Below are 26,372 nucleotides of genomic sequence, written 5' to 3' on the forward strand. Positions count from 1 at the left end.
CAGCATAATGCATTCATCAGATACCTCCTAAAAACTATAAAAGCTTCAGGATTTTGTTAAATCACCCGAATCACACATGTGACTGTGAATAAAGAGTATTACTCCCAAAACAAACCGCTGTCACCTAAACAACTACATATATGAGAAATAAATGTCTGTATTTATGAGCAATTTGCAATAATAGATTAAATAAATAAGTAGTATTAAAATACAAGCAGTTTAACTTCAGTGCTAACATTAGCATGCTAACACGCTCACAAGGTTCCACCTCCAGGATTTAAAGTGTGCTCATTCCAGTTACGGCGCCTCAGCAGAGTCCCGTATCTGGTATTCTTCGTCACAGCTGTAATGTCTGAGTTTGTGAGGGCAGTAAGAGGTACAACAGGGTAGAACGCTGTGACGGCACACGTTGTTCAGAAACAACACATCTGTATGAAACAAACGTGAATCTGAACTCATTCACAGGTTCAATGTGAAACAAACCTACAAACATGAAGGGTTTGGGCACATGTCACAGGCTGCAGGACGAACATGTGTCGGTTCTGCTCTGAACTATGGGTCCCTCAGGACATCTGCTAATATGTGGATGGAGAAGGGCTGCAAAACAGCATCTAAAGTCCACATCAGAGCTCTCGTGCACTTACTGGTTTTAAAGTGGTGGAGCCTTAAAGCAGGGATCTCCAGCTCCAGTCCTCCTGAGCTCCTGTCCTACAGGTGTTAGACGTAACTGCAGAACACCTGACTCATGAATGGATCTCCAGCAGCTTGTTGTCAAGTTCTACACAAGTCTGTTAGTGATCCATTCATGTGAGTCAGGTGTGCTGCAGTAACGTCTAGAACCTGCAGGACAGGAGCTCAGGAGGACCGGAGCTGGAGATCTCTACCTGAAAGCATCATGCACTCAGTGGACCAAGCCTCAAAGTCTGTGACCAAGGTGAGCAACTTACCCAACGTTAGCAAGCTCAAGTAATAAAATGAAAGCATTGACCTGATGATGGGCCTTTATGCTCAGACTTCATCCTTTACTGACCATAAATATCTGCATCCAGTGTTTGTCAGGACAATTCCCTCAATACTAAAACCTCATCGTGATCCAACATCAGGGATTTCATAAAGCTGGAAAATTCCCCCCAAAGGCAACATGAATGTCTGCACTAAACTTTATCAGAACCCATCCAGGACTTTTTCAGTCTGGATCCAAGTGTTGGACTGAACAAGCGGCTCTGCAGTGCTCAGCTGTAATAAAGTCCTTCCCGCTGACAGGCCTCTTTTATAGCACCGTCACCAATCAACACATTTGGCGATGACACATTTATGGCTGATATGTGGTCTCTCAGACCGACATCAGGCCTCCTGAACACAAAACTGAGTAAACAATGAAGCAAATTCCTACAAAGGAACTTGGCTGAGGAGCTGCCGCCATCCGTCATCCTCCCCGTTGTGAGTACAGTGGCTTCTACAATGGAAACTATTTCTTTCTCCTTCCTAGACGGATAATAGCAGCCATTCATCAGAACCTCACAAATGACGAGTTTCATCGATTACCATCAGACAGAGGCTCGGTCTCGGGGACGGAAGAGCTGTCACAACTGAGCAGAACCGGGCAGCGAACGCCCCGCAGAGAGGGAAAACAAACGGAAAATCAGAAGAGGAGGAAACGGATTATCAACTCCCATCTAGGAACAATGCGCTGAAAGCCTCCATGTTTGGGCTGCTAATGACATGCACAGACCGGGAGGGGGTGGGGAGGTGTTCCTCCAGCACAACCTGTCACATCTCACAGCCGAGACAACTGCATAACAGAGAGAGATTTACTCTTATAATGAAATCCTTTGCTTGCTAGTTGCTTAGCAACAAAAACACTGATTCATATTGCACATAGCGTATGCGCCTGACACTGCATTTCTGACACTTTGGAGGAAGGTTGATTCTTGGATGAGAAAAAGAGGGCGAGAAGAAGACAGGGCAGGAGTTACGAAATGAATGCCAGGAGAGCAAAAGGCAGCGAGGGGGAGATTGGAAGTGAAAGGATGACCCGTCTCTGGCTAACTCCCACAGAGTAGCACAACAGGTTGGTGGAGCTCAGCAGCTTCACTTGGCAAAATCTGAACAAAAACACAGAATCCGACTGCTCGCTTGTATTCACACATGAGCACAGTTCGGCCGTGGACTCTGAAATGAACAGCCTCATCCTGATTTGTTTTCACAGAGGTGTTTCTGTTCCACTTCCATACATCTATAAATAAAACCCAGCAGCCAGTCTTCTGAATAAGCTCAAATGCTCAGCAAATAGAAAAAGAATTGATCCTTCATTTAAATCATTTATTAAGCAGAACTACGCAGAACGTTGGGATGTTTATGTCATGATAACGTTAATGCAGATGCCGGCCTCACCGACCTCCAGCAGGTATTTTTCTGGGATGTGCTGTTTTCTCTCTGCAGTCACCCTAACAGGTCGATGCAGACGAACGCCCTCCCTGAACCTGGTCCAACTGGAGGTTCTGCTCAGTTAAAAGAGTTTTCTCTTCAGAAGACCTCGCTCAAAAGGTAATCTGTGGATTTATCGCTATAATATCATATTGTAAGACCTTAACCGTACCGATATGAAGTTCCCTGAGATGACTTAACTTGTTAACAAGCACTATATGAATAAAACTGAACTAATTTAATGTATTTGAACTGTTGCTGTGCAGCACGTTGGGTAACTTGCATTTTTCTATATTTTTGAACATGATAAAGACGGAGTGATGAACTAAATACATCAGAGGAGTAACCACTGATGAAAGTGACTGTTGGCTGCAGCCTTAATTGCTCCCAGCTCCAAGCAAAGCATGGAAACGATGCAGACATCTCCTTTAAAAGGTCAGCGCCACCCCGCATGCAGCAGCCTTTTGCCATTTCTCTTCCTCCAAACCGCCTGTCTGAGAAATGAATGCACATACATTAAAACAAACGACTCCGTCTCCGGCACCTTCATCACAGAGTCCATTCTCAGCATTTGAGGAAGGGTACAAACTATTTTGAACTCAATAAAAATGGTTCACAGATCTTGAATAGAACCTGATTAGAGTGGGGAAAAGGAAAGTTCTCATCCAGGCCCGTCACCGGCCCCACACAGACGGAGTAATAACAGCAGCAAGGAAGGAAAAGTCTGGTAGCAGGTAAATGTAGAAGCAGCTGACGGGCTGTGAGTCCCAGACAGGCTAAACTAATCCGGACTTTTGGAAGCATAGCAACAGAAATGTTTAACTGGATAAGTTCAAGCAGCAAATTACACAAACCTGAGTCTGTGGTGAATGTAAAACATGGAAAACTATGCTAGAGATTGTGTTTGTGTGAAGATAACTGTTTTTTCATTGGCCTCACTTTTTATTCCCCCTTTGTGTTACTTCCTCTTGCCTCTGTAGGTTCATCCGAATGAAAGAATCATCTTGATAAAATGGCAGTAAATGGAATTTACACAGTATTTTGAAATGACAATTCAAAATGATCCAACATCTTGTTTTGCCCTCGTTACTCTGGATAATCCACAGAATCTACCGTGAAAAGTTCTTCAGTAGAAAGTAAATGTAGTGCAAAACGTTCATAGACCTGTGGATTATCCAGAGTGGCTGGAAAACTGCTTCTAGAAAACAGGAGGAGAAATAAAAACTCTAATGAACTTCCAGTGGATCAGAGGTAGAAACCTCCAAGACAAATATTTCAAGACACATAAAACTGTCTGTAAAGTATCTGTTACGATTGGTTCAGAAAATATGTTGATATTCAGAATGACTAATATGTAATATACACTATCATCAACCTGTTGGATCATCAACCTGATGTTCCACCAACAAGTGTCTGCTGCTCCTACACCTGCCCGAACTAAATATGATTCCTTCATCAGGATTTAATCTGAGATCAGGTTCGGTTTGATGACACCTCCCTGGTACTGCATGTGAACTAAACCAAGACCAGCAGAGTTCATTATTCAGAGCCATGCACTGTGCTCTCTGTCGATGGGGGCCTCCACACAGATTTAATTACGAGCCCATCTCATAAATCAAACTGGCTGGACACGCTGCTGTCACGCATCTGGCTGTGCTGAGCGTCACTGTGGGCGCGCTGCTGGGCTCACATACCTTCTTTTTGGCGTTACAGTGGCAGCACACGGTCCACAGGTATTTGAGAGTTCTCCACAGGAGGATTATGAAGAGACCCCCAAAGAAAGTGACCATGGAGGAGGCGAGGAAAGCCCACCACATCCGCTGGCCGTTGCTGTCACAGGGCACATCTGGTGAGAAGGGGATGATCACGTTCATCTTGGAGATGTGGATGGACGGATCCGGGTTGAATTTCTCCCTGTTTTTCGGCATTATCGACTTCTGGTCACCTGCCAGCCGCCCCCCTTCACACACAAACAAATCAACTCAACTCGGGATTCAGGCGCTTTGGGGAGCTTCGGCCAGCGCCCCCTGATGCCCCAGCGGCTCAGGCATGTCGAGTCGAGCACCCTCCGCTCCTCTGCCTCCTCATCTGGCTCCACCGGCAGCAAAGGACGTGGAAGAAAAAAAAAAAAAAAAAAAGTTGAGTCGACGGCAGTCACACGCACAGAAATATGAACTTCCTTTCAAATCAAGATCGCGGTCGTGCGCCTGGCGATGCGCGTTCCGGGCTGCGCGTCATCCGTTTGATCTGTGCGTAAAAATCGCATTTCTTAGTGCAAAACTCACGATTTTTCCGGCAGTCCCGACGAATAAAACCGGAGTTTGATTGGAATTATGACAGTGAAGAGTCGTGCTGTCCTCGCCCGCCGATGGACTCACTCCTCCACCTTGTTGAGCGGCGCAGCTTTCGGCGGCTCCGCTACCGGAGCTCCGCACGGCGCACTGTTGAATGCGCTCCTCCGCGTTAAAGGTCGCAGTTTGTCATATCCTTATCGGCGAAACGGGTTGCAGAAAACAGAAAAAAAAGAACAAATGATGGGTAATTGTCGCTCTCCGGCTCCGGCGCACCGCCTGCCACATCCATTTGTTGGAAGATGGCATCGCAGATTTACAGGTAGCGGAGGAGGAGCCATCAATAGCAGACGTCGATGCTTATCTGGATGTCTGGTTATTTATAGTGACCGCTTCATCATTTTTTTATGATTGGAACTTTGCGCTTGCAGCCACCTTCCCTTCAAAGTGTGACTGTGGAGACGTCTTCAGTTCTGGTTCTGATATTAGAACTCCTTTTCTAACTCGGTGTTAAACATCATCTGGTAATAAAACCTATAAAACATTTCATTTTGGGAGTTTTAAATTCTAGGATTTGCATCTTAATAGTCAATAAAAGCCCCATAATAGAAAAATAAAGAGGAATAAAAGAAAAATATCTTGTTTTCATGCATCCAGCTTAAAAACACGTGAACTTCTAACAGCACGTCTCAGTTTGTAGCAGAAACCAGCTGCTCGTCCTTCTAAAATACATACAGTATGAAAGTACACGGCTATGTCAGTAAATAAAAGTTTTTTTTGTCTAGAATAGGTCCAGTAAAGTGATGACATGTTACCAGTCCTCCCCTACGCGGTGAATTCCTCCCCCTCGTGGACAAACCGTGGATTGATCACTGGTGTTTAATACCAGCCCTCCAAAATCAGTCAGCTGTGGAAATTACTCAACAAGTTTCCAAACAGAAAACACACACACACACACAACGTGCAGTCCATGAACGGTGCTCTGTTTTTAATATTTTATAGAAACCTTCATTTGGGAGGAAGAACCTAAAAGCGTTTCATCCGACGTGAAGATGAAATGTTGTGAAGTTCAAGACGTGTTTCGCTGACAGCCAACCATGAGCCAGAAATGAAATATCCCTTCTTCAAAAAAAGAAAATCCACTTGACAAAGAGGAGCAACATTGGCAATAGCAGTAGAACACAGGAACCCGGGTTAAACGAGCAGACCTGCTCCATGGGTTACCGCACAAGCTGTCGTGTTAATAAAGCCAAGAGTGTATAGAGATTAACAAACATATTCAGCTTGGCACAAGATTATGTTTTAGGACTGAAATGAAAAAAAAAAAACAACATCAGACAACATAGTAAAAGACAGACTGTGACATCATGTGAAGGGAATCTGTCACGTCTCCTCTATAAATAAGAACATTAATTGTAAAATATCATCCTTCCTATCGACTAGACAACTACATCTGTATAACAAACAGGTTCATAACCAACATCTTTGATTTGATTAGATAAATTAAATGGCAGGAAAATGCGTATAAATACAGAGAGAGGAACACAGTGGTCCATTTTAACTTCATTTCAAGAATAAGGTCTTCAGTTCTTCCTGTGGTCCAACATGTTCGAGGGATTAAAGGAGTGCTAACAGGTATAAGGGATGATAAAACATTCAAGTATTAAATACTAGTGTAAACAAATCTATCTGCAGTACAGTACGTTACTATTGTAGTGGGAGTATTGCATGATCACCATCAGTGCTGATACTGGAATATGAGAAGAACTACTGGACGTTAACCACAGACGTGTCTGCGGCGTACCCATTTATTATGTATCCCATAATAAAAAATAAAAAATAAAAAAATCACATCCCGTCTAGTGTTCTTCTGCAGTGAGAGGTGAGATTTCTACGGTGCTCCGTCTGGAATCCACAGCACTTTGCTCTGCTCCTGCTCCACGATGGTCATGATCTGAGTGCAAATGTAGGAGACGCTGCCTCCTTGGACAACGCCTGCAACACAGCGAGGGAGGGGAGGAACATTTACATGTGGAGCAGTTCTTCTACTACACAGAGACATCCAGGGCTGCAGCTAGCTGTAGGGGGGTTATGATGCTCTCATTTTGGATAACTGATGAATTGTTTGCCTAAAAAAATATCAGAAAACTGTGACAGGTTGGCAGCTAATGATTATTTTCTTGATTCTCCTCGTGGAAAATTCAAACTATGTTCAACAGTCAAACCTTACTATCGCATCAGACAAAGAAAGGCAGCAAATCCTCCCCAGACATCCAACACAAACTGCTCAGTACTTTTCTTTAAATTCAATCACTGAGGAATTGTTTCAGCTTTAAGAAGAAGAACAAAAAGCACATTCCCAGTTCCAGGAGCCCAGTGTGTCTTCGTTATGCTCGTATTGTCAGATCAACAGGGACAAACTGAAAGTCTTTTAGTTGGTATAAACTATATTTACTATAAATGAGGCAGGAATCAAATCCTTCATTCAGTCTCCTCATCATTAAATCTCCTCCTGGACCAACAGGACCGTGGAGCCACCACTGACTTCAGGTCCAGATGTTGGTGATGAACTGGTCCTCAGGTGTGATCAGCTCCACTTTATCTACCGCCACATGCTCACATTATAACAGCTCATGATTGCACTGCTCATCATTGTGCTGCTGCCTCTCCGTTAGCAGGAATCTACGGTGTGTTCATTTCCAGACCCTTCCCCATAAGTTGCCTCCTTTAACGCAGCCATTAATCAGCCGGACAGTCGGCCTGGCGGCTGCTCCAGATAGCAGAGCCTTAACTCTGATCTGTGAAAGAACTCAGAGACACTGTGCTCCGGAGCCTCAGATGACCTCCAGACTCAGACAGACATCATAAAAACACTAAAGCTGTGCTCTGCTCCACGGTGTACATAAACAGCGCTCCCTCCTCCCTGCTCAGGGAGCGCTGGGTGTTCCTCCACAAGCTGCACTGGTACCACCAGACATCACTGCCTCCATCTGTTGATGCTCCCTTCTAATTTTACATGACTGCTATAAAATAACTTGCAAATTAATGAAGATGATTTATAAGATCACAGCCAAACCAGTGTGACTTTAGCTAACTCGTAGGCTAGTCATCGCTAGCCGTTTCCCTGGAGACACTAGAGTAGGGATCTCCAGCTCTGGTCCACGTGAGCTCCTGTCCTGCAGGTTCTAGACGTTTGCAACACACCTGACTCACATGAATGGATCACGACCAGACTTGTGTAGAACCTGACAACAAGCTGTTGGAGATCCATTCATGTGAGTCAGGAGTGTTGCAAACATCTAAAACCTGCAGGACAGGAGCTCAGGAGGACCAGAGCTGGAGATCCCTGCATTAGAGTGATTCATTCATTGTTTGAGCATCTAACCACCTAAACAGTCACATCAATGATGACAAATTCACTTACAATGACAACATCGACATTTGCAAACCGGTGTTGATTATTCTCTCAGATGATTCTGTCTCTGGGAGCCTAAAATGATTTGTACCTGAACTGGCCTGAGTGCATTTCCACCAACCTGTGAAGAAGCGGCTGTACTCCTGCTCTACCTTCTGCGCCGCCTCGAACTGCTCCTTGGAATGTTTCTGAGAGAGTTTGTCCCGCAGGTACAACGGGTCCTTCTGCTCTCTGAGGAGACAACATCCGCAACCCGTCAGCATCCAGACATACAGACTCACAGCGAGGCGCAATACCAGTGCAACAAACCAGTCTGATGAACAATGTTGTAAATTAGATATCTTGAGATTACGCTGGATGTCATCATGTCGTTACGACCTCGCTGGGGTTTGTTGCTTAGAAGTTGTAAATAGTTTTCAAGAAATGTACTTTTGAGTCCGTTAGGAACGCAAGTCTGAGCGTTTTAATGTTTGCATTGTGAAGATGGAAAGTTAAAAACCTGAGATATAAATTAATTTACCCTGATTTCACTGCATGATCACATTTGCATTAAAACAACTGGAAATAGGAACGTATCTGCAGCACAGGTGCGTTTTATCGACCTTCTACTGCCAGCAGACAGAGCTGTGGTGCACATCAACGAAACAGTAAGTTCAAAAAAGCAAATTATGGCGAAATTCTACTGGAAAAAAGAACAATATACTGGTCTTAAGCTCACTCAGACATGAGTATTAATATCAACAGCATGTTATCAAACTGAAGTAAAAATCCTGTGCATCCACTGAAAAATATTCTAATTTAATTTAACAACAGATTAAAATGTTTGGATTTTAAAGGAAATGTCGACATAGCTGGTGGCCAAACTCTCCCCATCAGTCTAACAGCAGAGTCTCAGTGAAACCTCTCTACTTCAGACCCTTCCAGTTCACTCCATCGCTCCACATCTACACGTTTTCTTGAGACGGAGTCATGTGACCGCCGGTCTTCACCTTCCGCTGGGAGCCTCCGACCTAACCCAGAATCACACTCCCTCCCTGGCGCTCAGTATGCAGCCGACATATTGGCCTGCTGATGCCTCCCAGAGGATAAAAACCCAGAAAAAAAACACAAAACAACAAAAAAACCCTTGAGCTTCTGTCAGTCGCTGCAGCAGGCAGGCGGTGGGAGGTGCGCTTGTGTGTACGTGGAAACTGCGGCGGGTGGGGGCGGCGGTGGCGGCGAGTGTTTCAGCCGCCCACGCCGCCGAGCGGAGCCACAGACTCGGCGAGCCCCTCCCTGGACAGCTGGCACTCAGCTGATGACAGTGAAGGCTTAGCAGGAATCAATCTCAAACATGTTTGCCTGCTGCACCGTTTCATAGATTTGTGTGTGTGTGTGTGTGTGTGTGTGTGTGTGTGGCCGAGAAAGCCTGTTCCTGCCAGACCTGAGTGTGACCTCATTTGTGTCCGTGTGTGTGTGTGTGTGTGTGTGTGTGTGTGTGTGTACATGTGCATAAAGTACGCCGCCGAGGGTTCAGCAGATTTAATCTTCCCCATGCGATTACAAATGAAAAAGCAGAGGGGTCTCTGAGATATCGCCGTCGGCCAATGAAAACCGCGGCAGGCAAATAGTTTTTTGTTCTATACAGATAGATACGATTACAGCAGCAAGGTTCCTGCAGATGTCAATTTCCTGAATGTCTGTTTTTGACACACACACACATCAAGAATTGTACTTCCTGGAAGGGGAAGCAGCAGAAACATGTTTTTTTTTATTTTTTTTTTAGAGAAATGTAAAATCTAATCATTGTAATAAATTAATTCAACGTCCAGTCAGCTGAGATTAACAGATGATTACATTACATGCTGCAAACACTAAAGTATATTGTGTGTTAATGACTTATGAGCATTAGTATTTCTGTATTTGAAAATCCTCTGGCCTACATTTCTGTGAAACAACCTTTTCTGAAAGTTATTATCCTCACATATATATTCAGCCTCCAGCAGCAAAAGCTTTGGATGAATTTTAACTCAACTTAAAATGTAATTGGGTAAACAGCAGCGGCACCAGAACACAGCGCGCTTGACATGTCTTCAAGCTAGAAATAAAAACAAAAAGCATGTGAATGAAATGTCTTCAGAGGCATGGCACTACTCACTTTATCTGCTTGGCGTTTTTGTAGCGAATGAATACGACGATTGGGTAGATGTGAACGCTGTGGAGACGCTCGATGGCGTGAGGGGCGATGTCGAGTAAACAGTGACAGTCCTGAGAGAGAGAATGACAGCAGCGTGAGGGATGGAGGCGGCGGTTCAAAGCACAGTGTTGCAGAGAAAACAGCAATCCTTATGGTTTGGATGCATAATTAACATCCAGCATGAAGGAAAGATTTATTCAGCCAAACTAACTCCAAACTTGAACAAATCACGATGAAAAGATCATTTGAAACACCTCATCAAACAGTTAAGTTATATTCTGATCAGCGTAGAAGTTCCTCCAGACTAATATTACACCTAAACTCACTGACCTTCTCTGTGATCTCTTTAATCGACGCAACAGTCGTCACGTCAAAATGGCCGCTCCTCCGTTTGTAGTCGATGAACACGCAGTCCTTCACTCCCCGCTCTATCGCCTGCTGAGACGCCTTCATAATTTCTGCAAGTGAAATTAATCGTTTTGAACAAAGTACAGTCGTGTATGTCGCTATGTTAAGGCTGTTTTTATGGGTTCTGTTGGTTTGTCCTAAAAACCTGTCAGATAGCAGGTTTAGGATTGTTAAGGGTCAGATTATCGAGTCACGACTGTCGTGTTATTTATAGATTCAGTTCTCTCTAATTAACTTTATAATCCAATCTCTTTGTTCCTTTTTAAGTAGCTCTTGTGAAACCCTTCCTGTGCAACAACACAAATCAGACGGACACACGTGAAATCCTTTATGAATAAATAAACTAACGACAGATTCTGAACCAGCTCACCAGGTAGACAGCGGCAGAATTTGGCAGGAGCCTCCTTCACCAGCATGTCCTTACTGGCCTCCACTAAGGGACCCAGGATCAGCACCGGTCTGGGGGACGAACACTCCACCTTCTGGACCCGCTGGTACATCAGGCTCACGCCGTCTGAGCAGGAGATGGAGAAATGCAGTTTATTTCCAAAATACACAAAAGATCATCGAGCTACAGCTGCTGCTAACAACCAGGTATGAACTCCTGGGAAAGGTTCTGTTGAGCCCACATGTGTTTTATAGAATCATCCTGCTTTACAGCCACACGTTCATACATGAGAGCACATTTATATTCATGTAAAGACACTGTAAAGCACATCTGCATCCTTAAAATGTGGATTTCCACTGATATTACACGTGACAGTCTGCTCAGAGGATTTGGATGGTGCAACTACATCTGTGAAGTCTCCTGTGTCTGAACAAGAAGCTGTGCAAGGTCTGATAAACTGAGCGAAGTGAGGATCTAGAGCCTGAAAATGAAGTGTGGGGGTTCAGAATTAGAAAGAAAGAGCGCTCCAGACCTCTATGGCCTCGTCCACACACAAATCTCAGACCAATGTCTGACATAAAATTAATTCGTTCAGAGCCAGATCTCATCAACACAGAAGAAGAATGCTGGAGTAACATCATCTGGTTCTGCTGGATCTATTTGTCCCTCACCATGTGGCAGGACTGTGATGCTAAATGTTTTTAAGTCAACGATCTGATGCTTTCTCCACCACACACACTCTCCAGAGTCCACTATTACTAATCCTTTATGCTGTTTGGCCTGGACGTTTCTGCTAAACCTTCTTGAGCGATGGGTTCTTACCCTCTGTGAGGGGTAAAGAATCTGTGCTTATGGCATCCAGAGCCGTGAGGTCCTTGCCATCTTTGGACCCGCTGCGTTTGTGCTTCAGCCTTCGGCGGAAGAAGGACCTCCGAGCAGCAGCAGACAGAGTCTTGCTGGTGCCGTTATCGTCCTTCATATCAGCCATGCTGTGTCTCCTGTAGAACTCCTGGTCCATCCTAACGGAGAGAAACAAGCATGAACTAAGACGTAGTCCAACTACTCCTGAACATTTAAGCCTGAAGAAGTCCTCGTTGAGAGTAACTGGAAACGATGTGCTTCCTGCGGCTAATTAACAAAACCTCTGGTAAACTACATCATGAGGTGGACTTACATGTATTTACTGGGAATCTGCCCCTTCTCCAGCTTCTGTGCGTTCTCATCTAGCTGCCAGGCCATCCAGTAGCCGAAGTTTCCGTTTGGTAGCGTGTCCTCAACATACAGGATGTCGTCCTTCTTAAAGCTCAGCTCCTGCTCTGCTTCTGCCACCTTCTCATAAAGTGCTCTGACAGAAGATGAACGACACAGGAGTCAATATGAACATAGTTCTTAACCTTTGGTGGGATCAAGAGACAACTTTATAGAACATTATAAATATGTGAGTGCCTCTAAGATTCAGCCCTGTTGAGCCAAAACTAATCACCTAAACTTGATTCACATCTTTGTGTCCAACACTGGAACTGATGTTGTGTTCCTGACAGTCTGACGCATGTTCTGTTGGTTTTACTGCACATTACAAAACTCAAACACGTAACACAACTGAAGCTGTTTTATTTCTCTGCTTTCAAGAGTTTGATGAGTACCTTATAAAAAATCCATCTCCAGGAGACTCCTTTATTTCACCAAAGCTGTGCGCGCGGTTCTGGACCTTGAATGTGATTGTTTCAGCCGGCTTCAACAATTCCAGGTAAGCGTCTTCTTTCGTTTTGTTCTTCATGCTGATGCCATTGTACTGTTGGAAAACAGAGATGACAGCGTCGACAAAAGGACACGGAGCTCTTCTGCCAACACACAGTGACTCATCCTTTTCAGCAGCAGCGAGTCAAACAACGCAGAAACTAGAATCTCCACTTCTGCCACCCCGTCGAGCTGCTGTTTACATCCATGTCACACTTTGAATACATTTAATAAACAAGCATTATGTGTGTTTTTGGCCAAATGGATGTTTGATTGCAGTAAATAACTTCCCTCAGAAACATGCCGTCTTTACTTTACAAATGGACGCCTCACATACGTCTTCAAGCCGGCAGCACTATAGATCTGTTAATTAGTACGCTTTTGAGATGAGAAACCAAATTAGGAACCAACCAAATGTGACACGTGTTCAAAATATCACCTTCTGTTTGCGTTGTGACGCTGACTGTGTCTATACAGAACATCAGGGTCTTCTAGTGACGCTGACCTCTGGGATACAACACACTCCTGGTTTTATCGTATCAGATATTTGTGTGACATTTTGGCAGAACTAGTTTATAAACTCTTATGACCAAAAACATGTGTGTGGTGTCAACTTCATCAACAAAAACTGTGCTGAAGAAGATTCATCGACGGCCGGTTTATCCACAACAAACACAAACATCTAACAACCCGGTAAAGTAAGACAAACTGTGAATCGAAACAGATGTTCTGGACAGACAAACGGACAAAGTGTTGGTCAGCCAGCAGCAGCATCTGTGGAGTCACTGCAGAACGTCTCTGCTGCAGTAGATCTGCTGGTTCCACTGCTGTTAATTCGGTACCACAACATGTTAGGCGGTAACGTCTCTCTCTTCATGACTGAAGGGAAATAGACGTCTGAGCTAAAGTCTTTTCAATGAGAGAGCTGCTGAGACAAACGACAGAGAAGCCGGCAGCAGCAGCAGCACGTTTATAAAACAGTCAGGTAATGCTAATCTAACTCGGCTACTGTGACACAGGTGATGTGGTGTTACTTTCAGTCGGACATAGTTCGTGTTAGTTTCAGAAAGAAGAGCAGGATTAACCACGATGTTCCATCTTCAGAGTTCTCTAGATGTTAATGAAGGAAACAGGCCTAATGTGGAAAAACTGTCTGAATGTTTTCTGGTCATTTAGCGTCTCAAGCTGAACTCAGACAGTAAACAGGACTAAAGTCAACCGGTCAGTGACTCAGTGGCTGGACGAGTCAGTAGAACGTAGTCATGGTAATGCTAATGCTAGTTGAGCAGGACGGTCTAAGAGCGTTTCAGAGTTTGGAAATGATAACATTAACTGGATTTACTGAGGAGTGTCCATCTGTTGTATCACTGCACAGCAGAAGGATGCCGAGCATTTTCCACTAATCTTGCGACAGACGAGAATAAAACACGTAACCGGGGCAACCGCCATACGCAAAGTTATCAGCCGCTTTAGCCTTGAAGTGCTTAGATAATGTGTTTAAATTAAAGGGAAATAAAAGTTCTTTATTGTGTATATACACCAAACTAGACTGACACTAATAAAACTCACATTATTAGCATTAGCTTAAAACTAATTTTAGGCAAACGACCGTAACTACGTCAAAATCAGGTGCAAAAATTACCACTGGTGTGAGGTCACATGACCACCAAATCCTAATCAGCTCATCCTTGAGTCTAAGTGCCTGTTTGTGCCAGATGTAATGAAATTCCCTCCAGATGTTCCCGATACATCACATACACAAGAATGGAGCAGATGTGAGGTCAGTGACTGATCCTTGACCACCAGTTCACCTGCAGGGCCGAGTGGGCGTTTGAGCCAAATCTGGAGAAGATTCCCTCAAAGCGTTCTGAGACATGTTGTTCATAAGAATGAAACAAACCCTGCTGTCACTAGCACAAGAATAAAGCAGCTTATTCCTGACCCGTGTCCAGCTAGTGGTTTAGTAATTAGTATTGTTCACACGACAACCTTAAAGCTACTGAGAAACGCTGCTGATACCTCCACTATCAAGTCTCCAGCCAGCAGCCCGTCGGCGCTCTTCGCAGGGCTGTCGTCATCCAGACTCTCCACAAAGATGCCATAAAGGTTGCCTCCACAAATCTGAACTCCCAGCTCCACGTGGATCCTTTTCAGCCTCACCAGCCGAGACTCTGAAGTCCTGTGGGTCAGTGAACCAGGAAGCCTGCAGAAAAACCCCACAGTCAGTTTCTCTTTCCGTCTACTGTAACCCCATCACAACTCAGAACAAAAGGTTTATAGTCTGTTCCTGTTGGCTTTGATAAAAACTAAATTGCCAGCTGTCAGAAAACAGCAAACAGAAAACATCACAAGTCAAACAGAACAAAACTACAGAGCCCGTCTGGTGACATCGATAAGAAATAAAAATAACTCGTTCCCACACATCAGCAAATCGTGGCCACCAGTTATTAATGCGCTGGAACGACATAATTATCACACAGTGTTTCATCACAAGAGATCGCAGGATATCAGCTTAGTTCATTCCAAGGTTAAAATAAAATGAAATGAAATCAAAATGCTCCATGTTTCATGCAAGTACGCCCGTTATCCTGAATCCACAGCTGGTATGACCGCACTGTGAAATTTGCTCCACAACTTCTCTTGTTTCTTCATATTAGTAATGCGAGGCCACAATTTAACGATGTCGTTCCCACGCATTAATAACTCGTGGCCACAATTTACTAATGCGTGAGAACGAGGTATTTTTATTTCTTATCGATGTCACCAGTCGGGCTCCGTACAAAACATATGACGGCACTAAAAATAAAATAAGCGGTGACGGGGAATGAGGCAGTACCTGAAGGAGCTGTGAGGACTGGTGGCAGGAGTCGTCTGTTTGGATGGCGGCGTCATGGTGCCCTCGTCCTGCTCGCTCAGCGTGTCCACGGTGGAGTGGTTGTCTGGGGTGGTGGCGCCGCTGTCTCGGGGCGTCGGCTGGTTGCTGATGGATTCCATTCGAGAACTTGGGAACGGAAAACAAGTGGAGTCAGAATCTGTTCACATTATTTATGAGTTACTAACCAAAAGAAGACAATACAGTCATCAGTATTTAAGAATGCAAACTGCTGTGTTGTGCTAATTTGAATATTTCCCGCTGAGTGTTTACATTTTTATTGTTATTTAATCTCATTTCTTATTGACGCAGTAGGTTGTACTCGTGTTTTATTTACTGGGAACACGGTGGAATGTTTTTATGTGTTGTGCGTATGTAGCATGACGTTCGTTTACTGTGTTTTCTTCTCGTCTCCCACGTACCCTGAGCGAGAGTGATTGCCCAGCTGAAACATGTGAGGATTGTACTGAGCCAGGATGGTGACTGTGTCACACTGCTGCCCGATCACCAGCCGCGCCTGCTGCTCGTTGGCGTTGCGAAGGTTGATTCCGTTAAACTGGAAGCAACAGGGATTCATTAGAAACGGACAGGAAAGATAAACCACAGCGAGATGAAGTGTGGTGGCTTCTGTACCTCGAGGAGCTGGTCTCCGTACTCTAAACGAGCTTGATGAGCGATGCTGCCTGCTGTCACTTTGGACACAAACACTCCGCCATTTTCTCCACTCACGATGGAGATACCCAGAGGTTCTGCTCCTTTCTGCACCGTCACATTGCGAGGTTCCTCCAAGTACGGCCTTGAGGGGAGAAAGGAGGACATTTTGTTAGATGCAGTATTTGGACGTCTGTGAGACGAGATCGCTCGGCAGGATGCAGCATGCAACATGAACAACCTTTAAAGAGGAAACGGACGCATACGATCAGCTGTTTAAATGCAACGTACAGCTGCTGAATTTCAACTTGCATCTGATAATTCTGTCAAAACAAAGATGCATTGCGAGCCTTTGGGTCAAAATGGTCCAAACAGTAATATATAGGAGCTGTGTGGGATGTGCAAAGTGCATTTTAAAGTCCAACTCAGTGTCATGCAATCATTCAAAATGTATCAGCAACAAGCAGAGGAGGAGAAGATGATGACTTCAAGGGATGCACATCCAGTTTATTATTAGATTTATTGAACATTCAGACTAGTTTAACACGACTGCTGCTACGTGGGGCGAGATCATAACATGTATGTATGCAGTGCGTACACAGAGGGTCTTGAGATCTGTGCTCGTACAGTCGTGCAGACGGTGCACATACTGCTGCATGTGCCACAAGCAGCACAGGACAAACCTCAAGCTCCTTAAAGAGAAGAACTTTGGCTTAACTGCCAGCGGAAGTCTAACAGAGGAAGTGCAGTAAGAGACAAATCTGAGAAGCAGACGGAGAGAAGAGAGGGAGACGATGTTCACCCGAAGCAGGAGAGAGAGACTTCTGGTTATAATAATGATAAGCAGCAGGGAAGGACGAGATGAGGATGAAATGATAGATGGTGAGCCGGTGTTCTAACAGTGTGAGATAGGAGCTCACAGCTTTTGTTTACTGCTTTACAGGCACTTAATCACAATGAACCAGACAGAAGTACAGACAAATGGTGGAAAACATGTCGTGTTCTGCTGAAGGATGGCAGTATAATGACCCGGACAGGGGCTGGCCTACCCATCCTTTCGTCTGTCGCCAACTGGAGCAGGGCTGACTGATATCCTGGGCTGGGTGGAAATGGAGCTCTGCGACTGGCTGCTGGTGAAAGACGACGTCTCGAGGTTGACGGGGGACATCGGAGGTGTCGGGCTGCTACACTCCGAATGCGAAAGGGAGCCTGGAGAAGAGTGTGCAGGTATTCAGGCCTGGTGTTTACAGCCCTAACATTCACTCACTACATCAGATGATGAAGCTGCCTCACTGAGCGGTACCTCTGTCAGAGCCGGTGGAGCGAGGATAACGAGCTGGAGGGATCTTAATGCGCTCTGCCCTGAACTGTAACGTGCCAGAGGAGCCTACAGAAAGAAACAGGAAGTTCATTCAAGAATCAGATCACACTCATCAGTTTCTCACCTGACTCTGCAGGTATCTGGACACATGGACGCAGGGACTCTCTCAGGAAATTGCTTAGTTACCATAATAAGCGGTTTTTCCTGATGTGGGATACATGAAACAGGGCAGCTTATGAATCAGATGGATTTAAATGCATCTCATTCTGTGGTCAGTTGAATTGCGAGCCGACCGTCTAAACACCCGTTAAATGTGTAATAAACACCAACACCTCTGCTCTGTACAGTTATCGTTCCATAAAAATCAAACTATATGTCATTTCTTCTGATCTTAGCAGGGATATTATTTCAGAGAGCACCTCACTGATGTAGCCTGGCACTCCTACAGCATAAGCAGGTTAAAACAAATCTAAAACAATGCAGCAGAAGAGGTCTCGGTTTTTTTGTTCCATGCTTTCTTCTTTTTTGGCAAAACTCAACATGACCCACAATGCAACTCGGCTGCTGATGGTCTGGTCAGAGACGTGTGTGTGTGTGTGTGTGTATATAGGTGTGTGTGTTATGCTCGTAGTGCTGATGGTGGCCTTGAGATGGAAACCTCTGAACAGGTCAGCAGCAGGCTACCCAGAAATATATTTCCTTCTACCTCCAAAGACTGTTTTCACTTTCAAACTTGTAGTCTTAAGCCTGAACCAACCTCAGTGGCATCATTAGAGGCAGATTTTGTGCAGCGCAGCAGTCACAAAGGCTTCCCACATTTCTTTTTTTTTGCAGTAGTACCTCTCTGATGTGTGAAATAATTGGAGTAGCATTTTAAGGCGAGGAAGGTCACCTCCACGAGGCATTGTGGGAAACCCAGTGATATTTCTGCTCTTGTTTTATTGGAATCAGAAGCTCAGCGATCAAAATCCCATTTAAACATTTCTACAGAAACAACGATCTGGTTGTTTACTAGTTTCTAATTATCACTATTATCATCAGAACTATTTGCAGTGAGGTCTGTGGATCATCCAAAGCAGCCGAGACATCGTTTCTGGTTTCTCAAAACATGGGAAAATCAAACTAAAACCATCTGCAAGGTCAGATTCTTGTAGAGAGAAACATGTGGATAACGTGTTAAGCTTTACAATATACAACAGATAATTTACAAGACATTTAAAAAAGTTCTGATTGGTCTAAACTAGGACACCGTACGTACTTAGTCTGGCGCTGGAGGGCAAGGAGTGAGTGCTGTGTGGTGGTTGGCTGCAGCTCGTCTCAGCGAGGTCTCCAGTGCGCTTGTGGCTGAGGTCCAGGCTGAGGCGACCTTGATGCTGGGGGCTAAAAGTGGAGAAAGCGGCCTGTGTAAGTCCCCCGGTGGTCAATTATTCAACCCAAAGCAAGATATAATTTGCTGCGTGCCATCTGTTGGTGAGATCTGGGGCAGAGTACACGCTGTTGTTTTGTAAAATAAATGCATCATCACAGGACTCGATAAACCAACGTTAACACTGAACAAATGTAAAGACTGGAACTATGACTACGGTTAGTCTCATAATGATCTGTTAAATCTACAAATCGTCAGTGATTGGACGGTCCAGTGGCCGACACGTTGGGGCACAAACACCAGGGCAGCAGATTCCTGGTTTGATTCCCGGCTGGCTGAACCAACTGATGCTCTTCTGCTCTCTTCTGCATTTCCTGCTTTTTCTCTGTTTTTGTTAATTAAAGGCAAAATGGCCAAACTGAAAAAACAAAACCAATCTGTCTCAACAGCCTGTTTTGTCAAACTAAGAGACTTAGAGACTGAATCAAGTCATCCAGGTACCAATTAACATTTTTTATAAATGGCAGCAAAATTCTTGTTTCTTAATCCACTCAGACTAAAGAGTGACAAACAGTTTACTTCGTGTGAGGAGGTGCTGGACTAACTCACAATCTGGATATATGGAAAAATATGCACGTAAATAATAAACTGAATGATGGCTGGATGTGATTCAGCAGCAAAATGTCTCCAGTGAAAAGTTATTTGGTTCAAACAAAGAAAAGCTGGCAGGACACCTGGTGTGTGAATGCGGGTGGATGCCTGAGCTGGGAGCTGGAGGACAGTTGCTGGTCTGGACCTCGTGGCTCCAGGCGGTGTAGACGGGGTTCCTCATGACGGCCGTCACAGCAGGACATGGAGCTAAACCTCTTTGTGCTGCTGGGTCTGGAGGAGCACATGGTGACATCAGAGATCTAATCACACTCAGAAGCAACACAGGTCACATCACATTTCCATCCTACATTAATTTCTACTAAAGCACAAACTGATTCAAGCATGTGTTTGGTGTTCTGGTTCCACCTCCAACAGACCTGCATGGTGCCTTTAATCAGAAGTTCTTGTTTGAACAGTAAAAACAGTCATGCACTGTTTGGAAGTGGAGAAATCACTGTCATAGCGTGTTTTATTGCTGTATTTAGCACATTAGCGAACTACCAGACTATGATCTGTGGCGTGTTATCACTTCGTTTGAGAATTAACTTTTTACTGCACTAAAAACGTGACACGTACCTTTTTTTGGGGCTGATTGTGGGAAAAATTTCCAACAACAAATTTACAAATATCTAAGACTCTTAAAGTGACTAAAGCATGTTGTGTTTAGATGCTGGTAGGAAACCAACTTACTAAAAACCTCCCGGATGTAAAAGCAAAACAGAAGAAGCCAGACTGTGACTTACGTGCTGCGACGCTGCCGTAGCTCGGCGGTGCAAATTGCATGCTGTACCGATTAGTTCGCATCGGAGAGAAGCGTAACAGGTCCATTGGTTCAGGGGAGTGTTCGTCGTTGGAGAAACTCTGCACCTGCAAGAAGATATCAGGAAGCCAATAAGGTCTGGACCCGTGATTGTTTTCTTCATCATTTTTCCACTCAGTTAACTAATTTTATTGATAAAATAGCAAACATTCATGGAGCAAAAAAAAGCAAATCCTCACATTTTTTTTTCTATTTGGCTTTTATGTTTATTGGCACTTACTTTTGAAAACAAGTGAGCGGTTCGTTTGGAAGCCATTTCACCTCTAAGTAAGGACTTGCCATGAGTTTAGAAAGTCTAGAAACCTGCAGCTTTCCAGAAACATCATCACCCCACAGAGGATGCCAGATTACAGAAGGACAGCGTCTAAGTTACCTGCATGGGGACGGGGATGTGTAACGGAGTCACATTTCGCCGTAGCGCCGGTGCAGATTTGGGCCGGTACCTCCTCTTCTCCTGCACCTCCGTCCTGCGTCGACTCCCCTCCTCCTCAGCGGGTTTCTTGGAGCTGGTCTTTGTCTCTCCTGGAGGAGCGTCGGTGTAATAGAGCTGGTTTCCCACCTCTCCCTCGTCCTGCCGGCTGGCGGCTTGGGCCGGGGAGGCCGGCGGCGTGCCAGTGGTGATGGTGGAGTCGGACGCCGAGCTGTTCTGCTGCCGATGTTTGAACCTAAACGAGTCGCTCCTGGCTGGCGGGGTGGGAGGCGTCTGAGCAGATTCAGACAACGAGCTCTGCGGTGAGTGTTTGGGCAACTGAGATAGAGACATATAATCCAGTTTGGGAGCTGCCTCGGGTCTCCTGAAAGCATTCACATCAAAGATGGACTTCCTCTGTTTGGGTTTTTTGTAGATGGAGAGCTGAGTGCACTCAGGAAGAGAAGCTCCCGCTATGACTTTAGGCCAAGTGCCTCCGCTGGCCTTCACCGGAGAGCTCTGTACTTGGTCCACGGCAGCCTGAGGTGAGCTGCAGTCAGAGTGAACAGGGGTGAAGGTGAAGGGGCGATGGTGGAGGTCCTGCCTCCTGTAGCAGAACTCTGGATGGGGCTCTGAGGAACTGTGGGAGGTGGAAAGGGAGCGGGAGTGGAGGGAGCTGTTGGAAAAGGGTTTGTGGTGGGAATGGGCGCTGATGCTGCTGCTGTCCAGAGAGTCTCCTGCATCTTTACACGTGTCCTCCTCTCTGCTGCCCAGATCGCAGCTGCACATGTCCGTCTGCGTGGAGCAGTTGTGCTTAGAGTTCCTGCAGTTCCTGGCGTGGACCTCACAGGTTTGTAGTCGAGAGACCTTCTCTGAGTCTCTCAAAGTTTCAAATAAACTCTGGCCAGAGGAGCTCTGTGGGAGGAACTGTCATGGAAGGGAGGTAGATTCTTAATTATTAAGTGACGACAAACTATACGAATAAAAAATCATCTTTGTGAGCAACTCGCAGTGGGATGTAAGATATTATGCAAAAAGGAAAAGATACTGGTGACATTTATAAGCAAACTTTCCATCAAGAAAACGCATCTTTTGTCTTCAAACCAGCTGAAATTTAGCAAAAGTTCTAGATTACGACTTTCCTACAGAACAGTACAGCAGTATCTATGTTTTTATAATTTTCTTTGTCACAGGGGTGGTTGAAGTGAGCAGATAAAACAGCGTGAGAGAGATTCTGTGTGGCTCTGAGGGATTCACCTTCATGAGGGAGATGCTCAGAGAACTGCGGCAGTTCCTCAGCAGAGACTCGCATTCAGACAGCGACTTGTTTTCGAGTGCAATTCCATTAATCTGTACGAGAGCAAAAAAAAATCACAGAAATTACAACCTGCTTGCCAAGAAAAGACAATAAGTACCCTGTTTTGCTGAGACATCTCAAACTTCACTGATTTTTGAGTGAACACAATGGACAGAAACCGTCTTCATCCAAACTTTGATGAAATGTCAAATGATCCAGTCATTAGATAGATTTCCTACACTAACTACCACAACAACACACTGTGAAGATAAGTCGAGAACACACACATCTGTATATTGTAATTCTGAGATACCAATCCAGTGTGTTCCCTGATTCTAACACAACATGTGGTCAGTAGAGGGCACTAGAGGACAGGGTTAATGCCCAGTCTCTTAGCGTTAGACAGACTCTTGTCTTTTAACTTCAACAAGTTGGTTAGCACCGTCGCCTCACAGCTAGAAGGTCGCCGGTTGGCGTCCCGGTGAGGACACCCGGGATCTTCCTGCGTGGAGTCTCCATGTTCTCCCCGTGCAGCGTGGGTTCTCTCCGGGTTCTCCGGCTTCCTCCCACAGTCCAGAAACATGCTGAGGTTAATCGGTGATTGTAAATTGTCCGTAGGTGTGAATGCGAGTGTGCTTGGTTGTCTGTCTCTAAGTGTAGCCCTGTGATAGACTGGTTACCTGTCCAGGTGAACCTGCCTTCACCCTTAGTCAGCTGGGATAGACTCCAGTGACCCTAGTGAGGATTAAGCGGTGTATAGATAATAGATGGATGGAAGTTGTGGTGAGCATACTCACAGCTAGCAGTCGGTCACCAACAGTCAGGTTGCAGTCTCTGGCAGCTGGACTTCCTGAAGCCAAAGTGGCAACAAACACTCCACTTTCCAAACCTATCCCACTGTCTGCAGGGTGAGAGAGAAGCAACATGCAAATCACATTTATGTTCATCACCCACAATAACCATCACATGTACAGTCCAGTAGCGGTCTATATGTCTTGTAATATATACACTCTGCGCTGGAATGTCATCAGTAGCTCTTAATTGGAGCTTAAAGCTGACCTTTGTGTCCAGCCAGGTTTATCTGGACCGGCGTGACGATCCGTCCTCCCAGAGACTTCCTCCTGCGAACCACCATATTGATCACGCCCTCGCCGCTCAGCACAGTTTTGATCACCTGCTTCCTGTCCTTGTTGGTCAGGTCCACATCATTAATTTTCAACAACCAATCGTTCACCCTGCGCAGTGAGAACACAGCAACGGTTCAATTAATCAAAGTCCTCTAAAAGAAAGTCATGACACAGCTGCAGTGTAAAGCTGGACGTTGAACCTCAATGCTTAACATCAGCCTGTAGCACTGAGCACGGAAAGAGTCAAACACAGCAGTAAATGCACGGTCAGAGTATTTAGATCGTTTTTTTTCTTAAGTCAGATATTTTGGAAAGCTTTTTTTTTTAACTCTTAAGTGAACACGCTGTATTTTCTTCCTAAAAATAAATCAAAATAACCGTTTTTTGAGGCCTCAAATGATCCGACACAAACGTAAAACTTGCTTTATAGACTGTGGTGATTTACCTTAACCTTCCTTCAGCAATACTTCCTTTATCCACCTTAGTGACAAATATCCCGCAGTCTCCTGGTAAATAGGGATCATTTACCCCTTCTGCAATATCAAACCCGAGTGCCTTCAAATCCATGTCCTGACAAAAAAAAAATAAAGACACCAGTAAGAAGTTAGTTCCTTTGACAGGAAATTAGACAACTTCTTGACTTTTACTTTAATTTAAATCTGAGAAAACTGAGTGATTCTTACTCTGTGCTTCTCCAACTCAACAACTTCCGTCTCCCACTCCATCGAGTCCGTGTCTATGGCTGAATCGTGTGAACTGTGAGCCATCAGCTGACGGTATCGTGCCTCTTTTTCCAACTGGTCCTCCAACTTTTCTCTGTAGGAAACATGAACTTTATCACTATTCATTAAGTACAAGTAACATCAGTCAGTAGCACAGATCCTCCACTTGGGGGCGCAGAAGAGCCCTAAACAACAGCAACGCTCACTCAAATGCAACCTGATGAATCAGAATATAAAACGGAGCAGAATGTGGCATATGTCAGCGAGGAATTAAAACAAAAGGCGTGGAGGAGAGACGCACTTGAGTTCTTTGAGTTCCCGCGCAGCATCGTTCTTCTGCTTCCTCGTGTCATCCAGGTTCCTCAGAGCGTCTGCCAGATCACTCACGGCTCGGTCCCGCTCTCGTCTCAGGTTGTCACACAGCGTGCTGGGAGACGCATACATTTTCATCAGGTGTCAGGGAAAACATAAACAAATCTATTTTTACCCACGTCTGCCTGCACCGACACGCACAGCCAATGTGACATTTTCTCCACATTACACAGATTGGCATCCTCACCGTATGCTCTCCCTCTCTGCCACGATCTTGTCCCTCTCCTGGAAGGCCCAGTCCCGGCGGCACTTGGCCACCTCGGCCTCCTGCAGGGCCTCCTTCAGCTCCTGAGAGATGGCTTCGTACTGCTTCCTCAGCATGTCGATCTCCTTGTTGGCTCGCTCCATGTCCAGAGTGGCACAGTCCTGTTTCTGGAGATGTGGGACGAAACACTCGGTGATCATCAGACATCAGTACTGTTAGTCCAAACAGACACATGTTGCTGCAGAAACGTAGAAAGTGTTGCTATAAAACGTCCAGATGTTTTAATCAGACACATCGGAGACCCTCGAGGCTGCGTTCACCCCAACGTTAGCATTCTATCAAACATGTAGCACTCGTTAAATTCAATGAGACCACAGCAGCGTCTCAGCAGGGTTTCTCAGAACAGGCGCTGTCAAAAATAAACAATAAAATAAAAAAAGTCATCTGGAAGCAAGTTGAATCAGGCTCAGCTTCAGAAGCAACACAGTGAAACATCAACCCAACGCATCTGCCTCATGCAAATCCTCTCCCGGTAGATAAATGGTGTTAATTCGTCCTTTAAGCTGCACAGCAACTTAGCAAAGGAGCAACATCGAGTGTCGTGTTGACATAAGCAGCGGTTCTTTGCTTTGGCGTGTCAACCCTTTAAGATCAGACAGTAGAGCTCGCGGTACTGACAAGCTCTGAGGTTGTCGGTTCTGTTCCTGGAACTACAGAAATTCTAAAACACATTTTCAGCTCTGTTTAGATTTGCAGTGAGACACACAGAACATGCTGAGGAGCAGCAGCAGCACTCATAGATTCTGCTTTTAATGGCATTAGTGGTGAGAAAAGAGTTCACAACACTTCATTAAAGTTCAGACAGTTTTCTCTGCAGCATATACCAGAAACCTTCTGCATGTGAGATCAGTCTGTCAAAGCATCTCACAAAAATGCATCACATGCAGACGGAGAAATGCAGTTTTTGACTGCCGAGCCCATAATTCATGTCGTGTTGCCCCAGGTAGTTTGTGCATGTTAGCAACCTAAAGTCCACACCCAGAGTTAAGAAAACTGTAAAAACATGGATTAATGATTAAAAGTAAACATCAGAGTTCATTGTTTAGCTTTGGGAGCATTCAGAATAGTCAGAGCATCATCTCCAGAACACAGAAACTCACAGTTTCAGGTTTAAAGTACCAAGAACAAGGGAGGAGTAAAAAACTGCAGTAAAAACTTTACTTTCACATTTTCTCCAACTGAATGTTTGAGCGGCAGAAGAAATGCAAACGTTTATTCTGATGTAAAACTAGTAAAAAGTACTGTCAAAGAAAAAGTCCTGCATTAAAAGAGAACTTAAAAAAGACAAAATTAAGCTACATTAACTCAGGTCTTACTCTGTCTTGTTTTTTTAATCCTAAAAATATAAGAAAAAGAAGTGATAGGAGTACCATTAAAGTATCGGATCGATTCAGCATCAGTACTAGTAGTAATATCCTAAAAGCTCATCCCTACTCACTGATGTAGGACCTAAAATACACTTTGGCTGTGACTAGTCTTCCTACGTGAACCATCCTGCATTTTTAATGAACTCTGAAGGCTTTACTGGTAAAGAAATAAAATATATTTATATGTATATATAAAAATCTGTGTTCAGCGGCTCTGCAAATGTTTTGAAAAGGAAAGCTCCCAACTGATTCAGTCCATCCTAAAATAAACTGCTTCAGACTAAAACGTA

General features: G+C 44.8%; 2 protein-coding genes across 2 annotated transcripts in view; both read right to left on the reverse strand.

The window, feature by feature from the left end:
- Positions 1–4,480, reverse strand: part of LOC103369869 (calcium-activated potassium channel subunit alpha-1-like) — a gene marked incomplete at its 3' end in the record, with an annotated part of 65,290 nt that extends 60,810 nt beyond the window's left edge. The window contains exon 1 of the mRNA XM_008298710.1: positions 4,122–4,480. Coding sequence (XP_008296932.1) covers positions 4,122–4,355 — 234 coding nt within the window. The remainder of the gene's footprint in view (positions 1–4,121) is intronic.
- Positions 4,481–5,680: 1,200 nt separating this feature from the next.
- LOC103369863 (disks large homolog 5-like) overlaps positions 5,681–26,372 on the reverse strand; it is a 35,480-nt gene continuing 14,788 nt past the window's right edge. Inside the window, exons 9-33 of the mRNA XM_008298703.1 lie at positions 24,638–24,822; positions 24,380–24,505; positions 24,040–24,172; positions 23,802–23,926; positions 23,289–23,464; positions 23,027–23,130; positions 22,190–22,282; positions 20,897–21,859; positions 20,447–20,570; positions 19,787–19,934; positions 18,945–19,066; positions 17,669–17,752; positions 17,415–17,574; positions 16,348–16,510; positions 16,137–16,270; positions 15,679–15,843; positions 14,862–15,045; positions 12,749–12,897; positions 12,280–12,450; positions 11,928–12,124; positions 11,088–11,231; positions 10,640–10,767; positions 10,271–10,380; positions 8,255–8,364; positions 5,681–6,713 (exon numbers count right to left, since the gene is read on the reverse strand). Coding sequence (XP_008296925.1) covers positions 6,610–6,713; positions 8,255–8,364; positions 10,271–10,380; positions 10,640–10,767; positions 11,088–11,231; positions 11,928–12,124; positions 12,280–12,450; positions 12,749–12,897; positions 14,862–15,045; positions 15,679–15,843; positions 16,137–16,270; positions 16,348–16,510; positions 17,415–17,574; positions 17,669–17,752; positions 18,945–19,066; positions 19,787–19,934; positions 20,447–20,570; positions 20,897–21,859; positions 22,190–22,282; positions 23,027–23,130; positions 23,289–23,464; positions 23,802–23,926; positions 24,040–24,172; positions 24,380–24,505; positions 24,638–24,822 — 4,302 coding nt within the window. The 3' untranslated portion in view covers positions 5,681–6,609. The remainder of the gene's footprint in view (positions 6,714–8,254; positions 8,365–10,270; positions 10,381–10,639; positions 10,768–11,087; positions 11,232–11,927; positions 12,125–12,279; positions 12,451–12,748; positions 12,898–14,861; positions 15,046–15,678; positions 15,844–16,136; positions 16,271–16,347; positions 16,511–17,414; positions 17,575–17,668; positions 17,753–18,944; positions 19,067–19,786; positions 19,935–20,446; positions 20,571–20,896; positions 21,860–22,189; positions 22,283–23,026; positions 23,131–23,288; positions 23,465–23,801; positions 23,927–24,039; positions 24,173–24,379; positions 24,506–24,637; positions 24,823–26,372) is intronic.

This window comes from Stegastes partitus, unplaced genomic scaffold, assembly GCF_000690725.1.
Source record: "Stegastes partitus isolate 25-593 unplaced genomic scaffold, Stegastes_partitus-1.0.2 Scaffold1342, whole genome shotgun sequence".
Lineage (NCBI taxonomy): Eukaryota > Metazoa > Chordata > Actinopteri > Pomacentridae > Stegastes > Stegastes partitus.